General features: G+C 42.1%; 1 protein-coding gene across 1 annotated transcript in view; it reads left to right on the top strand.

The window, feature by feature from the left end:
• The first annotated feature begins 4,584 nt into the window (after positions 1–4,584).
• Positions 4,585–13,230, top strand: part of CEP85L (centrosomal protein 85 like) — a 185,407-nt gene continuing 176,761 nt past the window's right edge. Inside the window, exon 1 of the mRNA XM_056566428.1 lies at positions 4,585–4,703. Within this exon, the coding sequence (XP_056422403.1) occupies positions 4,691–4,703 (13 nt within the window). The 5' untranslated portion in view covers positions 4,585–4,690. The remainder of the gene's footprint in view (positions 4,704–13,230) is intronic.

The raw sequence follows: 13,230 nt of genomic DNA, 5'->3' as shown, positions 1-13,230 counted from the left end.
CATTATCACCCTCGTCATTATCACCCTCGTCATTATCACCCTCGTCATTATCACCCTCGTCATCATCCCCCTCGTCATCATCCCCTCTCGGTGGGGAGGAAGGGTGAGATGGTCCGGGCCGTCCATCTTTGGCCATCTATGCTGCAGGGACCGTCCGGTGGGGAGGGTTAGTCGTTCCAGGCTGTCCATCTTCACCGGGAGGCCCTCATCTCCGCTCCGGGCCGGCCACGGACTAGTAACGTTGCATTGACGACGACGCGCAGGGACATCCATGCGCAGCAGACGTCCGTGACGTCCCTGCTTATGAACGTCTCTGCGCGGTGGTGTCACTGCAGCATCACTAGTTCGGGGCTGGCCCGGAGCGGAGAAGAGGGCCTCCCGGTGAAGATGGACAGCCCGGAACGACTAACCCTCCCCACCGGACAGTCACTGCAGCATAGATGGCCGAAAATGGATGGCCTGGCCCATCCCCTCACAGCTAAGCCAGAAGCACTTTTTGTTCACTCTAGTATAAGCTGAGGGGGGTGTTTTAGCATGAAAAATCATGCTGAAAAACTTGGCTTATACTCGAGTATATACGGTACTACAAAAAACATTGGCACATCCTTCTGTCTGACCCATATCTGAAAGACACCATACCTAAGGTGCCAGGGGTCACATTCCGTAGATCCCCAACTCTAAGGGGAATGATCGCCTGTAGCAGACTCAAGCGTCACACTTCCAAACATGACCACGATTCAACTGCCAAGAAAGGAGCGTATAAATGCAATACACCAAGATGTATGTGGTGCCAGACTATCTGCCATGGAGAGACATCATTTAAGAGCACCAACACAGGGAAATCAATCCAGATAAAGAAACACCTCACAAGTGAATACAGTTACATTGTGTAGCTGATTGAATGTGAATGTAAAAACAGTATGTGGGAAGAACCACACAATAACTACATACTAGATTGAACAAACATCGGGTGAATATCAAGAAAGGCTACCAACTACAAGCCATAGGTGTCTGCTTATCTTGCCTAGAGGTGGCACTGGCCCTGGTGTCATGCAAAGCAGCTAAATTAACTGTAAAGCTCAACTAGCACGCTGTGGTGCTCCTGTATACCAGGACCGCTGGAGTATGTGTCAAAGTAGCAGGCCAGGAGGGCCAGGAAAGGGGGTTCTTGCAGGAAACAGCGCTGCGCTCCTCTGTCCACCAATGGGGAGGCAGTGGGCAATGTGCAGACAATAGTTTTCTTGTGGCAGGCCGGAGTAGTGCCCCCATCAAGAGGGCACCATAGGCGTCTGCCTATCTTGCCTATAGGTGTCATGCAAAGCAGCTAAATTAACTGCAAAGCTGAACTAGACTGGCTTACACCAATCAGCCATAACATTAAAAACCACTGACAAGAGAAGTGAATAACATTGATTTTCTTGTGACAATGGCACCTGTCAAGGGTTGGGATATAATAAACAGCAAGTGAACAGTCAGTTCTTAACCACTTGTATTTGAGGTACAGCTGAGCCTTCTCCATACACAGCAAGTGCCAGGTGCTAACTGCAGATGACACTCGTCATCAGTATCTGGGATTGGAGCTAACTTTAGTTTCGGCTGTTAACCTACCTAGCTCCCACCATAAATAGTGACTACAAAATTTAGGTAGTTTGATCTTGCATGCTTGTCTCATGGCAGCCTGGGGCCTTTTGAATATGCAAATGTCACTAGCCTGCCGGAGGGGAGCCCGTCATTGCCTTACGGGAGTAGCGAGGCAGTGGCGCCTGTTCTCTCCTCTAACAGGCTCTCAGATACTAGTGACGTGAGAGTGAAGACATTTGCATATTCATCATGGGGGGGGGGGGGGGAATATTGAGGAGGCATGAGAGCTTGGCAAGCTGGCTCTCTGCCCCCATTGCGTAAAGCAGTGCAAAAGAAAGGAATATAGCAATGAATAAATATTAAAATGGATGGGGGAGGCTCATCTGTTCCTGTACACTAAAAATTGGGCTTTCCAGATAGATATCTATACCCTAGAATCATTTTTTTACTTAGGAATTTAGCAATGGCCATAACTCAGAACGCACTTCACTAATAAATGCGAGTAACCCCTCTTAAGAGCTGTTCACCCACGCTATAACCCTATAGTCCTTAAAGGGGTATTCCAGTTTTTTTTTTATTTGACTATGCTACAGGGGCTGAAAAGTTAGTGTAGTTCATAATATAGTGTCTGTACCTGTGTGTGACGGTTTTCTCACAATTCTTCTGTGATTTTCACCCCAATATTTATTTTTAACAGCATACAAAATGACTGTTGTCTCAGATTTTTCGCAGGTGCAATGCGGCCGAGACCTGACTCACTAGTCAGCTGATGACAGGGAGCCTGTCTGCTTTAATGGGTGGAGTGATCGCTTGGTGGGAGAGAGAGCAATCTGCAACTAAGGCAACAGCTGTAGGCACCCTGATTGAAATCCACAGGTCCTTGAATGGATGCAGCTCATTTATGTTTCAATGGGTGGGGTGGCTAATGTGTGGGAGGGAGGAAAATGGAATTGTGGTATTTGTAGTCAAAAAAGAAAAGTCAAACAGGAAATACAAGTTCACAAAAAGCTAGCCACAGTGTTATGGTAATCTCTCAACATAGCCATTTAGCCCCAAGACAAACGCAGATCCTTCCTAAGCATGTCCATTACTGTCTGCCTGGTACGTACTAAAATCCCCTTATGGTGGATAACCCCTTTAATTGTAAAATGTCTAAAAATGCTCAAGCTCATGAAGTAATGTTCTATATGTGAAATACCTCATTTTCTTCTCCATAGAGGTGCTCACTCTCCGTTCAGTTTTGCTGGTGGACAGGGGTGTTGCTAGGTCTCCAGAAGACGGGGAGCTCGAGCCCACAGTCCAGGCCATGCCCCTAACCACACCCTCAGTAATGCCCCTAACTACACCCTCAGTTACTCCCCTAACCAAACTCTCATCCACTCCCAATTGCATCCAACCTCCTCCTCCAATATACTCACTACTACCAGCGGACAACTGTATAGTGTTGTTTCAGCAATTACACTCCTATCACTATTATACTGTAATTTGCCAAACCCTGTATACTGAGACCAATATTACCAATAATAACAGTATACAAGGAGGAATATTCTCCCCATACATATTGCCATCATACTGTTACTGACCAGTTCCTGTTTACTGAGACCAATATTAATAATAATACCAGTACAAAAAACAAAAATTGTCAGCATCTTCAAACAATATGAAATTCATGCACAGGTGCACATTGCTAGTGGTGTGTTACCAGTAAAGTACAAAAAATACCCTAATACCATGACCACCACCACCATTATAGACTCTATATTGTTACCAACAAAAATGTCACTGTATTTAAAGAGCAATATTCCCATATACATTTTCTTTAAAGAGTGATTATATATAGTACCATTTAGTGGTAGATACCAGCTGTACAGAGGATCTGTATTCCATATAAGCAATTATAAACAGGACCATTATAGAGGTAAATACCAGCTGTAAGCTGTACACAGATCTGTATACCATATAAGTGAATATATACAGGAGGACCATATAGAGGTAGATTCCGTCTGTCCACAGGATCTGTATACCATATAAGTGATTATCGTTACCTCTTGTTTTCTTCTCTGTCCAGAGTAGACTGCCATGATCCTTTGGATAGGGGATAAGATGTCTAGGGGTGGAGTACCCCTTTAAGTAGCTACTGATTTGAAAGGTCTTAATTCTAATGTCAATACAAAAAAAGTTTTTACTTTCCCGCTATCAGATATCTTATCCCCTATTCGTTTGGATAGGGAATAAGATGTCCAGGGGCCGAGTACCCCTTTAGGTCTTTTTATGTGTTGTTCTGTATCCAAACAGTGAACATTCAAGAACTAGAAAAGTTCTGTATGTTCTGTATTAGTTGTGAAAGATGTATTTTATTAAATAAAAATTCCCTTCTCATACACATATTTGGAACAATGTCATAGGTAACCATTTGCAGCTTGACAGCATTGCATCTTGTGCAGGTGCTGTGGAGGAACGAAAACGGCTAAAAACATTCTTGTTTTCCTGAATTGTTGATCCAGGAGAAAGTAAGAATTCATCCGTGAGGCAGAAGCCAATTTATTTCATTATAGTAAAAAAAAATGCTCCATGATTCCAAACATGTAATCAGAATAAATTAATGAACAGTTAGTTACCAATATCATTTTCCCATTGCTCTTAAAGTAAAGAATCCCTTCTGGGTTGGTTTAGGAACCTTCTTTCCTCTAGACGTCATGGCTGGCCCTTTGTTATGCAGTAGGAAGAATATATATATATATATATATATATATATATATATATATATATATATATATATAATGTAAATTAAAACTTAAACAGTAGAGGTTAGTCCCTTTAGTAGAGTCCTATAAGAGATAATAGTATTATTTGACTGGACAGCATGCAGTAGACTAATAGGGGTGTTGCGTGCTGGTAAATCCTGTGCCTCCCCTGCTGACGCTTTCAGTTAGGAGTTTTCTGACAGACTCTGCTGTGACCAGGGAGTTCTGAGCCTGCTACTATTTACAGAGTCATAGTGATTGCCTCTTAGATTCTCTTTTCTCTACTATGAACACTGCTCTTTCCTGCAAGTCGCCCTGAACTAACCAAAAATCTAAAGGAAGAGGGGATTGAAAGAGTGTGTAACATGAAGAAGTCAAGTAAGGTTTTCCATCTTTGTCAGCTTTGATTTGGTTGCTGTTTAAGTTCTGTCCATAAAGTATAGCAGGTGTCCTGTCTGAGGACATGCTATGTAGGCTGCTGCCCCTGGAACCATATGTTTCAGAGACTATCACAATATGTAATTGTAGTCTCTGCATTAACCTATGGTAATGTATTTGCACAGTGTGACCAATGGAATGAACTGTTATTCTCTTCTGCACTTTTTTAAGTTCTTCCAACTGGTAGATCGAGCGTTGTATTCTGTTTTTTAACAATATGCATGATTTTCAATTTCAGGTTAATCCTGTATACTTCATTTTGGGAAGCAAGGCATTGATGCCATAGGGAGTCCACAAATAACAATTGACAATTTTATCATATGACATTTTATTTTTATGATAAAAGAGGTGATGTTAGGTAATGGATATGCGGACTCTAAGACACGCAGCTGAGAGCTTGTGTTGATTACTGGGGTTTCACACAATCCTGGCTTCAAGGGGTACTCCAGTGGAAAACTTTTTTTTTATTTTTTATTTTTTTTTACAAATCAACTGGTGCCAGAAAGTTAAACAGATTTGTAAATTACTTCTATTAAAAAATCTTAATCATTCCAGTACTTATCAGCTGCTGTATGCTCCAGAGGAAGTTCATTTTTAACTTCTTTTCTGTTTGACCACAGTGCTTTCTGCTGACACCTCTGTCCTTGTCAGGAACTGTGTGAACTATAGCTTCCCAAATCACCCCTACCCTTCAATTCCCTGGTTGAACTTGATGGACATATGTCTTTTTTCATCCGTACTATGTAACTCTTGTTTCAAGCCCTCACAGTTTTCCTGATCTTTCTTTGTTGCCAATGAATGGAAACATTTGAAACATAGAATGTGTCGGCAGATAAGGACCATTTGGGCGATCCAGTCTGCCCAATATTCTGAATGTTATGATTAGTCCCTGGCCCCATCTTATATGAAGGATAGCCTTATGATTATCCCATACATGTTTGAACTCCTTCACTATATTTGCAGCAACCACTTCTGCAGGAAGGCTATTCCATGCATCCACTACTCTCTCAGTAAAGTAATACTTCCTGATATTGTATATAGAGAGTACAGCATGTATGTTGGCACTGCTAGCTCTGCTTCCTGTGACTGCCTTGTCTGATACTGAAACTTGTCTAAGCAAAATGCATGGGTGATGGTGCTCTTCTGTGATGAAAAGTAGCTTCATGTAAAACAATCCAAAAAAAGAAGAAATTCACAGGCGACTCACCACTCCTTCAATGCTGTGTTTTTTATTCTCGGGTTTGTGCAGGTAAAGCGGCTCCACGCCACACCGGTGTGCTAGGCGCTATTGCGTTGATAATACTTCCTGATATTACTGCATAAATCTTTACCCTCTAATTTAATACTATGGGGGAAATATTCAAAGACTTATGTAATCGGTGCTGTTTTATTAGCGTCGCTTAAAGTGTTATTAGCGCCAGATTTTCAGAAGTGGGGCATGGCTTTTGGAAATTTGGTGCAGAAAATAATAAAAATAGCACACAATTTAATGCCAAGTTAACTTGGTATTAACTGGGACACTTTTGTGCGCCAGCAAGTTGTGCTAAACCTTTCATGCTATACATGTTAAAGGGGTATTCCAGCATTTTTTTTATTTGACTATGCAGAGGCTGTAAAGTTAGTGTAGTTCATAATATACTGTCTGTACCTGTGTGTGACGGTTTTCTCACAATTCTTCTGTGAGTTTCACCCCAATATTTATTTTTAACACCATATAAAATGACTGGTCTCAGATTTTTCCCAGGTTGCAATGCGGCCGAGACCTGACTCACTAGTCAGCTGATGACAGGGAGCCTGTCTGCTTCAATGGGTGGAGGGATCGCTTGGTGGGAGAGAGACCAATCTAATGCAACAGCTGTAGGCACCCTGATTGAAAATCACAGGTCTTTGGAATGGATGCAGCTCATTTATGTTTCAATGGGTGGGGTGGCTGAGCTGTGGAATTTGTAGTCAAAGAAGAAAACTCAAAAAGGGAATGCCAGTTCACAAAAAGCTAGCCACAGTGTTATGGTAATCTCACAACATACCCATTTAGCCCCAAGACAAGCGCAGATCCTTCCTAAGCATGTCCATTACTGTCTGCCAGGTACGTACTAAAATCACCTTATGGATAACCCCTTAAAGGTCCTATTATCTTTCTGGTAAGAATTTACATCCAGAGGCTTAAAAGTGTCCTGATTGTGCCCAAGTGACAGAAATCCTTGGATGTCACAGGAGAAATCTCTGATAACTGTAATGAGATGTTTACCTGTGTAAGCGACATTGGGCAGGTTTTTAAATGAGATAAACCAGAATGTCTTAACTGCAAGCATGCATCTTTTTAATTGTGTGGGATTTATACAAAACCATATCATAGAAAGTTTTATTTGTTGTTAATTATCAAACCACCTTCTTACAACTTACCTATATTAAGCTTGTGTTTATTAAGCACAATATTTTAATTTTGCAGTAATATTTGAAGGTCAAGTTATTACCTATTGGAAGTGTTATAAAATAACGCACTAGCCATTACTCACCTGTTGAATCCAGCACTATTACAGTACCTTTACTCTGTGGGCCTTGTCAGTCCATGTTTATTTGTCCGCAGCAATGCTATTACATCCATCCATGTAATTGCAGCAGTCATTCATTGGCTTCAGCAGTTACACTATACATGCTATATGCTCACAACTAAGCTGGGGTGTTAATGAACTTTAACAATGGATTCCATGCTTGGCATTACCGGTACCTGTGGTGTATCGCACCAAAAAAAAATTCTACTCAAATACACCAATTGGCAAGTCAGGTTAAGGCACTCTAAAATATTTCCCCATGTGAAACTTCTGGATCTCTCTTACTTAAAAATGAAACAAAACTCTTAAAATGATTGTTATTATTGCAGTTCTCTGTTTACACACTAGTGCTACACTGTGCACATGTACCTTCTCAAGCAGCAAACTAACAAAGCTGTGTACAATTTTATTTAAAACCACTTATTGGTATTGCGGTGATCTTTCACCTCTACTTCCTAATTTCTATTTATCTTTTATTTATGAGTTATCACAAGATTTAAAGTCTTTAACTAGTGTGGTAAGGCGGATGTTGTTACCATAGGGGCAGATGGTATTAACCCCTTGTGTTCGTGACGACAGGGCGTGGTTTAGCCTTAACCACCTGAAGGTTTATTGCTGGATCCTGGGCTAGGCACGGGGGCAATGAAGACACCAACACCAAGTTATGGACAACGGTAGCTTTACTGAGGGTAGACAGTTGGAACAGTCTATGCAGTACAGCCAATATCCCAAGGAGGTGACCAGTGACACAGAGGCCTTGCTGGGACTTGTAGTTGGACTTGTAGTGCAGGCCACGCTGGGTAGACAGATGACTTGACTGACTTGGGACTGACAGGATGGTGACTTTATCTTACTTGCACTTGACTTGTGGCTGCAGGACTTGACTTGAGGCCTCCACTACTCTGGACACACACATTAGGCATGACTTTACTGGACCTCAGCAGGAAGCAAGAGAGAGAAGCTAGCTCCACCCAGGGCTTATATGGGGGAGACTAGCAGGGAGCCCATAGGTCACCTTTGGGGTCAGCTGGTCACTGGTACCTCCTGGGTAACAATCACATGGTACATTTTAAAGGCATATATACAACATATATACAAATGGGGAAACAACAACAGGGGGCCCTGGGACACTGAGGGACACTGCCTGACAGGGCGGGAAAGGCAACACCATCCCGTACTGGGCCACCACACTAGCTGTTTGATTAAAGTCTATAACTAGCTGATTGGGGGGGGGGGGGGGGTGACTGTTGGTAATAAAAGAAATAACCCTCTATTTACGATCCAATAAAGTGTTGTATAAAATGTAACCTTTTAATAAAATGCCCTTAGAATTAAAATCCCCAACCCTGGTCTGTTACCATCTATAGCTAAAGTACCTAAATACCTAAGATACTATCACACAATTGTGATGTCACTGCAGTACACAATCACAGTGAATCCGGGAACCAAATTGATAAAATTAACACATGAGCCATTGTGCATTTTTCTAAAAAAAAAAAAAAAAACGGCAAATCGTCCCTCATGGCGTTTTTTCATTGAAAAAACGCTGTGGCCAGATGTTAGCTGTAAATCAATGAAAAATCGCAAAATTCTTTTTCCACTTTGCGTTTTTCAGTTTGGCATTTTCTTAATCCTTAAGCGTTTTTTCTTTTCACTCATTTTTGGCATTTTTCAGCTCCTTGGCGGTTTTGCAAAGTCGCAGCATGTTGAGCCTATGGCATTTTTTTCCCTGAAATCTTGGCGTTTTTCTTCCTTAGAAGTCTATAGAAAAAAAACACCAAGAAAAATGCCACGTGGGTTTTAAATTTGGCGTTTGTGATGGACATACCTTTTTTAATAAAATTTCGTAGGGTACCATTAAAAAAAATACTAAAAATATACAGTAGTGATGGAAAAAATTGTATTTAATGAAATTTATCATTATTTTATAAGGAAATTTTTATAAATTTTTAAACGGATCAATTTATGTGGGCGGGCAGGGCACTAAAAATGTAGCCGACAATAATAAAAATGTAGTGTGTGCGTGTTTTTCACTTTTTTTAAACATTTTTTAGGTAGTCCTACTACTCCCAGCATAGAACACACTGTTCCATGATGGGAGTAGTAGTACCTGTACTAATTGACAGATCGCCCGAGTCACTATTGACACCCGTTTAGATCCTTCTGTATAATTTATAGATGCGGCCGGCGGCTCTTCTATGATCACCTGCACTGCCATATATATATACACCTATTCAAATTTCCCACAGAGAGTTGTGATTGGTCAGATGGTTCCAGCCAATCAAAACTCTATGTGGGAAACATGAATAGGTGTATATACACGTCAGTGCAGGGGACCACAGAAGAGCGGACGGCCGCATCTATACATTATACAGGAGGATCACAGCGGGTGTCAGGAGTGACATCCGCGGTGATCTTTCCTTAAAGGGGTATTCCGAGCAAAAACATTTTATCCCTATCCAAAGGATAGGGCATAAGATGTCTGATCGCGGGGGGACCGCCGCTGGGACCCCCCCGCGATCTCCCTGCAGCACCCGCATTCTATGCGGGAGCTGCGTCTCCAGTTTTGGAAACCTCCTGATAGCTGTCACGCCCCCTCCCATAGACATGAATGGAGGGGGTGTGGCATAGCACGTCCCCGGTCCCAGAAACCCAGATGTTTCCGAAACTGGAGACGCAGCTCCCGTATAGAATGCGGGTGCTTCAGGGAGATCGCGGGGGGTCCCAGTGGCAGGCCCCCTGTGATCAGACATCTTATCTCCTATCCTTTGGATGGGGGATAAAATGTTTTTGCCCGGAATACCCCTTTAACTGCAGGTACTACTGCTCCCAACATGGAGCACACTCTGCTCCATAATGGGAGCTGTAGTACCTGCATTAATAGACAGATCGCAACAGGTGTCAGAAGTGACACTCGCTGCAATCTGTCTATTAATGCAGGTACTACAGCTCCCAGCATATAGCAGAGTGTGCTCTTGGTTGGGAGCAGTAGTAGCTGCAGTTAAGGAAAGATCACAGAGGGTGTCACTCCTGACACCCGCTGTGATCGTTCTTCATCCTTCATCCCTGAGATGCGGAGTGGCTTTCTCCTACGCTTGCATCTCTGCTCTGTACTCCGACCAGCCACTCACTCATTCATATTTCCTGCTGAGAGCAGGGATTGGCTGCCCCCCATCCGGCCAATCACCAGAGATAAAGCTAAAAAAAGTGAAATATACCCACACACACACTACATTTTTATTATTGTTGGCTACATTTTTAGTGCCCTGCCCTCCCACATATATTGCTCCCTGTTTAAGTACATTTTTTTTCCATCACTACTGTATCTTTTTTTTTTTACGTACCCAACAAATTTTGAAAAAACGTCAGAGGGGACAAAAATGCAATTTCCACTGAAAGGCAAAAAGCACCAGAAAAAAAACGCAAGAAAAAAATGCAAAACACAGGCTGTGGCGTTTTTTCGGGCCACAAAAAAACCAAGTCGAAACTTAGCCTAAAGCTTGTGAGCAATAAAGCTTTGTCAGCACTACATTTAACAAAGTCTGTGGATTCAAAGCTGCACACATTTTTTTGTGAATGAGTGCCGCCAGCAATATATGCGCAATGCAACCTGTGCACACTTAGAATTGTAACTAATAATCACCAACTGACCAACACCAGTGAATAGAGGTGGCTTAAAACATCACTTTTAATATATACTCAATAAAAGTAGAAAGTACAATCAGTGCCGTTCCGTGCATGTACTCAATAATCTTTAATCCAAATTATAACTGCTAAAAGCAAATATAATTATATCCAAGCTAGGAGTGCTATACTGTAATACAAGCACATCCAACCATGAAAAAAGTGTGCTACATCAAGGCACAATCAAGCTGATGTGACAAATCACTTGGGGTCACCCAGCAAATAGTTACTCCTTCAGTCATCCAATGATGGCGACTGAGTCTCCAACGCGTTTCTTTTGCCTGTTACGGCGGTGTCATCAGGGGAGGTATTGACATAGGAGTCAATCAAAAGTAGACCGTCAGGGTATGTACCAACTGACCGAACTAAGTCAAGGGGCTGCAGCATGTAACCATACACAACACGCGGCAGCCTCTTAGCTATGGTACTTAGATATATAAAACATCAAAATAAGATTTTCTTTAAAAAAAAAAAAAAAAAGAACCATATGATTATGTTACTTGAAGTCCAGCACCAACAGAGGCCTTTCTTAACCACCTCCGATTGGCTGCCTATTGCGCGCTGGGCTGGATGTCAGCCGGCCTCTTCGCCACTGCGGGAGTGCGCGCCACCGGTAATTCTTCTTGAAGTCACGCAATAGGCAGCCAATCGGAGGTGGTTAAGAAAGGCCTCTGTTGGTGCTGGACTTCAAGTAACATAATCATATGGTTCTTTTTTTTTTTTTTTTTAAAAGAAAATCTTATTTTGATGTTTTATATATCTAAGTACCATAGCTAAGAGGCTGCCGCGTGTTGTGTATGGTTACATGCTGCAGCCCCTTGACTTAGTCCGGTCAGTTGGTACATACCCTGACGGTCTACTTTTGATTGACTCCTATGTCAATACCTCCCCTGATGACACTGCCGTAACAGGCGATAGAAACGCGTTGGGAGACTCAGTCTCCATCACTGGATGACTGAAGGAGTAACTATTTGCTGGGTGACCCCAAGTGATTTGTCACATCAGCTTGATTGTGCCTTGATGTAGCACACTTTTTTCATGGTTGGATGTGCTTGTATTACAGTATAGCACTCCTAGCTTGGATATAATTATATTTGCTTTTAGCAGTTATAATTTGGATTAAAGATTATTGAGTACATGCACGGAACGGCACTGATTGTACTTTCTACTTTTATTGAGTATATATTAAAAGTGATGTTTTAAGCCACCTCTATTCACTGGTGTTGGTCAGTTGGTGATTATTAGTTACATTGATACTTGGCTAAGAGGTTTATTAAATCGGTCATGTACAGGACCTTATTGGTGTGCAATTTATGTCACATTTAGAATTGACCAGAAGAAGGTGTTGTTGATAGACTGTGCAAGTGCTTATTCTTTAGCTGTCATATTTATATAAAACAATAAATAACTGCAAAAGTATCTTTATAAGTATGTGCATATTATTTGGCGGCATAAAGATGGTTGAAAGCAACTCTTGTTGATAAGTATATGTAGCATATTGATGCCAACTGTTTCTCTTAAATTATTATAATTGGGTTGTCTGGGTGTTATAAGGCCTACAATCCATGGTATTTAGCATCATATAGATATGTGCAATCATACGGTGCAATTATACCATAATGGATATCAGAACCATCATACTAACGGGATACATTAAACATATCAACCATCTTCATGCTGCCAAATAATATGCACATACTCATAATCACTAAGGGGGAAATTTATCATGGGATTTAGAGCTCTTTTTTTGCTTACAAAAATCGCACAAAAAGTAGCACGTGTGCTAAGCAAAATTTTTTGCGACTTTTGGCTATAAGCAAAAAAGCAACAAAAGAGCTTACTAAAGTAAATTTCTGTTTTCACTTCGCAGTGGTCAGGGATTTATCAAGTGCAAAAGTTGCACAAAAAGTTGCAACCGCCTCCAAAGCACCGCAAAGGAAAGCCAGCCCAGACCTGGCTTACAAAACTTTGGAAAGCGGGATTTCATATTTCCCGCCGGGAGTCGAGACCACGGCTCCGGCGTGAAATATGAAATCATAGCTGTACAAAGGAGTCCGGGCTGGCATCACAGTGCAGCCGCCCGGGCTTCCTCTTTTATTCCATCCCCGCTACTCCCCCACCCTCTCTTATCATCTCTCAGCCCCCACAGCTCATGTACCCCCCCGCCCGGTCATCTACCGCAACACCTCCCCGCCCAATGGGTCATCTTCCCCACAGCCCGCCGGGTCATC

Source organism: Hyla sarda, chromosome 3 (assembly GCF_029499605.1).
Source record: "Hyla sarda isolate aHylSar1 chromosome 3, aHylSar1.hap1, whole genome shotgun sequence".
NCBI classification, from domain to species: domain Eukaryota; kingdom Metazoa; phylum Chordata; class Amphibia; order Anura; family Hylidae; genus Hyla; species Hyla sarda.
The sequence above is the reverse complement of the archived record's forward strand: the minus strand, read 5'-3'. Positions and strand labels throughout refer to the sequence as shown.